A 4,148-nucleotide genomic window follows, 5' to 3' on the forward strand; every position below is an offset into this window, starting at 1 on the left:
GTTCTATGACATTTATTTTGGTGAAGTCTATCCCAGGAGAAATTCCTAGAGCCAGGCAAAATTAAAAACAGGATCTTAAATATGTGTAAGAACACACAGCCCCAAGACAGATACTGGTGGGCCTTTTGTTTTTATTTTATTGTTGTGGTCCTTTTGCTTGTTTCCTTCATCTTGAGTTTATTTAAAACAGTAAAATTCCAGTATTTCCAAGTTACATGCAGCACTGAGATATAAATGGCGGCTTTTAGGAAAATCGCTTCTTGACCTTCTTGATCTCTTCAGGCTTCCAATAACACCCCTAAAGACATTACTAAGAAATTCTACAACTCTATAGAATTTCCTATTAAAAACAACCCTATTAAAATTCATCTAAATAGGGTATTTTTACTAAAATTATATTCACTTAAGTATCAAGCAACAGAAAAGCCGAAGTTTGAGGACACGGGTTAGATATTTTCTTCTCTGCTTATTGACTGTGTTTTCCTGGACTGGTCAGCGTGAGGTTCACGCTGTTCACTTGCTGTACCAGCTTTGTCCCTGCTGGAGCCAAGCCTATCTCAATGGAGGTAACTCTGCTACCCTCCAGTACAGGATGGTCCTGCTTTGGTAGTGTCAGGATCTCACCTGCCCTAGGAATCCATGGGGCATTATCTGATATCTTCCTTTTCTTTGGTAGAGATCTCAAAACAGGGTTGTCATCATCATCGTCGTCATCATCATTGTCATCGTCGTCTTCATCATCATCATCATCATCATCATCATCGTCGTCATCATCGTCATCATCGTCATCATCATCGTCGTCGTCATCGTCGTCATCATCATCGTCATCATCATCATTCTCATCATCGTCATCATCATCAGATTCCAGGGATAAGTAGATATACTTAACTTTCTTGAAGCATGCTCCTAAGCTGTCCTCCTTATCCACACAGGTATTTTCCTCCTCACTTTCAGTTCTCCAGTATGCTAGCCGCTTGATCGGCCATTTCCTTGGGGTGTGTGGAGAAACAGTGTTAGACACTGTGCCCAAGCCACTGCTGCAGCTCTCTTTGCCTTGGTCTTGTCCCCCACTCCAAAATGCCTGAAGACTGGAGGGAGCTGGCAAAGGAAGTGAGGAGCACAGTTCCTCCTTACTGCTGGAAGAGTCTGGGTCATCCGAGAGGCTAACACAGCCAGGCCCTCCCACCTGTTTCCTGGCCCTAAGTGGATCAAGAATTCCTTCATGTTCATGTCCATTCTTAAGCTTGCCTTCAACCTCTTCCATCGTTTCCTCCTCTATTTTATAGTTCTCCACAATGGCGATCTCAGTTTCCTCTGGTTCATGATTTTGGTTTTGGTCAGAGGAAAGCTTCACATGGGGCAAATTTGGGGAAATTTTTGGTCTTACTAACAGACTCACTTTTTCTTTGCCCAATCTCTTTTCAATCTGCAGCTCATCATTTGAATCTAAGTCAAACTTGTCTCCCATCATTTGTTCTTTCACCAAATAGGATTCATCTTCCTTCTTTGTGATTTTGGCTCTCCAAGAATTGGACAAGCTCTTCACCCTCTTGGTACTGCCATTAGCCATCAACAGAGGCACCAGTCTCTTATTCTCATCAAATACTTTGTCAGATTTTGAGCCATCATCTGAGTCATACAAACAAGTACTAGTGATATTAAACTTTACATTTTGGGAAAAGTCTACCTTTGATTCTTGATGATTATTTAGATCCATGAAATTACAGCTACGTTGGTCATTAGGCCCCAAAGCTTGGCTCTGCTCTCCCATTTGTTCTTCCTTCTTGAAGATGTCTTTATACATTGGGCTTTTCTTTTCTGAAGCACTTTTGGAGATCAGTAATAATGTAGACTTGTATACGGAAGTGGAAAGAGCTGGCCTGGTTAAGGAAGAGGGATTGGTATGGAGCTGCTGGAGCTCAAAGGTAGTACTCGTCCTCGAGATGTTATGTTGGATGGTATCTTCAACCAGGCAGATTTCCCTAGCCAGATCTTCAATGAGCTGTACGGTATGTACTGTCTTTGGGATCTCATCCTCATGATCTGCCAGAACTTCTTTCCTTGTCCAGGCTTGAAAGGCCAAGTTTAGAGCTTTACCACCACAAATCAAGTAGGATGCAGGACATCTCCCATTCTCCCGCAAACCTTCAAAGATGTCCAAGATGTGCTTTCCCACATGCCAACAGATGGTCTCAAAGCTTGGAAACTTGAAGAGGTCTGTTGCACTCAGATGCTTCTCAGTCTCATAGGCTTTGAGCTGCATTTCAATGTTTAGACTGTGTAAGAAGTTTCCCCCAAATGCTAGGCAATCCACAGGGGTCAGCACAGCATAGATCCATCCTGTAGGAATGAAAAGTGTCTGTCCTTCCTTCACAGAACACTTGTAACATTTGTCTACCTGGTCACCAAAGAACATTTGCTTTTGGTTAGAAGAGTTGCTCCAACACTCAAAAAGAGTCAGATTAGCATCTGTTGGGTGAATCAGGTAGAAGATCTTCTCTCCCTTTAGTACATGGTACCAGACTGAAGTGCCACCAAATTCAATGTGAAAATCTGTATAGCTATTCTGCATACTCATAAGACAACGCTTCTGTACATTGGGTTTCTCAAAGCCACACTCTTCTGGCCATAAGTTTTCAACCCAGGAAAGTTTACGAACTATCTTGGGCGTCTCTACTATATTAGAAAGCCTAGTATTAGAGAATTCCAAATTAATAACATTAAGGACTTTTACCCTTTTTCTGCTGTAATAATATTTCACAAAATCACCCAGCATCATCTTGCTGCTAGCCTGACAGGCCACATCAATCACATCAGTCTCTCTATCAGAACCAACATATTGTTCCACATCTCTGACAGTGAATGATGTTGGGGGAAGTGTCATCCCCAACCCATCCTTCTTCAAGACAAGGATAGGTATACTGAAGCTACTTTCTTCCAGGAATTCCACAGTCAACTGACTTCCTTTGGGCTTCAAAATCACTCCATCGGAGCTGTCAAAAGCCTTACCCTGGAGCTGGTGAATAAAGATAGGGCTCCCAGTCTTTACTGGCTCCTTTTTGAGAGCTTTATGCTCTTTAGGCAATCCATGCCATTTTTTCATGATGGAAGGCCCGTATATAACTTCACAGTTTGGGCAGTGGTAGATGTCAATATCAACAGCTTTTTCTTCTTCAATCCCAACACAACTACCATGAAACCAGTCCTGGCACAGGTCACATTGAATCATGAAGTGGTTCACATCATAAGGCTGTCGACAAAGACAATACACAGGCACAGGCATCAAGGCCATCTTCACAGTTTTTAGAGTGGACCAATGTTTGTGTTATTAAAAGAGGATGAGAAGGTAGCCGCAAACACCCTCTCTTGTTGACGATCAATCACCGAGACCCAGACTTTAGAGTGTCTTTCATTGAGAGAGATCAGAGAAATAGTTCTAGGTCTTATCTTCGAGCCTTTCCCAGACCACTTCTTTTGGCCCTCAAGGCAGTGGTAACTTTCTGGTGATTCATATAAATGCTGCAGCCTATTAAGAAGCTTATGTAACCGTTCTGTTGCTAGCCTATTGTTTCTCCGGTTCTAGAACTCTCCACTCCTATTATTATGATGCAAACTACAACATAAATAATGAAGGAGGAGCTTAGAAACAGACCTTCTCACATCCACAAAATAGGAGGGACAAGAGATCAAGAAATCCTTCCATTTCTGGTCAGGTTATTAGAAAGTTACCTCAAAGTCTTTATGGACAAGGCAAGCAAGACTAGGCTCTGAAGTCAGAATCCTGGAGCTGGGATCAGTAATAAGTATCATCTTCAAACCTAAAATAAACCTCAACTTTGTGACTTTCCACATGACAGGGATTTTCTCACACTTCTGATCTCTCTGAAACTGCTATAAATCAACAAGTACCTTGTTGATTTATATAAATCAACAAATGCCTCAAAACCCTGATACTAAGCCAAGATGTTTTTTTTTTTCCCTCACAGCTCCAAATATCAGACATTTCTTCACAGCAGAAACCTCAGACTGACAAGGGCTCTCTTGTACTCCCATTTGACAAGAGATTTTATTTTTGATTCTGAAACTGACAAGAATGTCCTTGTAATTCCCTAAACTTATGAGAAGCCCTTTTTGCCTCCATGATGGAA

The 4,148-nt window shown here is 41.8% G+C and overlaps 1 protein-coding gene across 1 annotated transcript; it reads right to left on the bottom strand.

The window, feature by feature from the left end:
- Positions 1–466: 466 nt before the first annotated feature.
- LOC308435268 (histone lysine demethylase PHF8-like) lies at positions 467–3,292 on the bottom strand (the record flags this gene model as incomplete). The annotated part of the gene is made up of 2 exons (XM_080935942.1): positions 467–629; positions 885–3,292. 2 exons carry the CDS (start codon positions 3,290–3,292, stop codon positions 467–469), a joined length of 2,571 nt encoding a protein of 856 aa, XP_080792068.1.
- Between the last annotated feature and the right edge of the window lie 856 nt (positions 3,293–4,148).

Source organism: Micromys minutus, assembly GCF_963924665.1.
Source record: "Micromys minutus genome assembly, chromosome: 22".
NCBI lineage: Eukaryota > Metazoa > Chordata > Mammalia > Rodentia > Muridae > Micromys > Micromys minutus.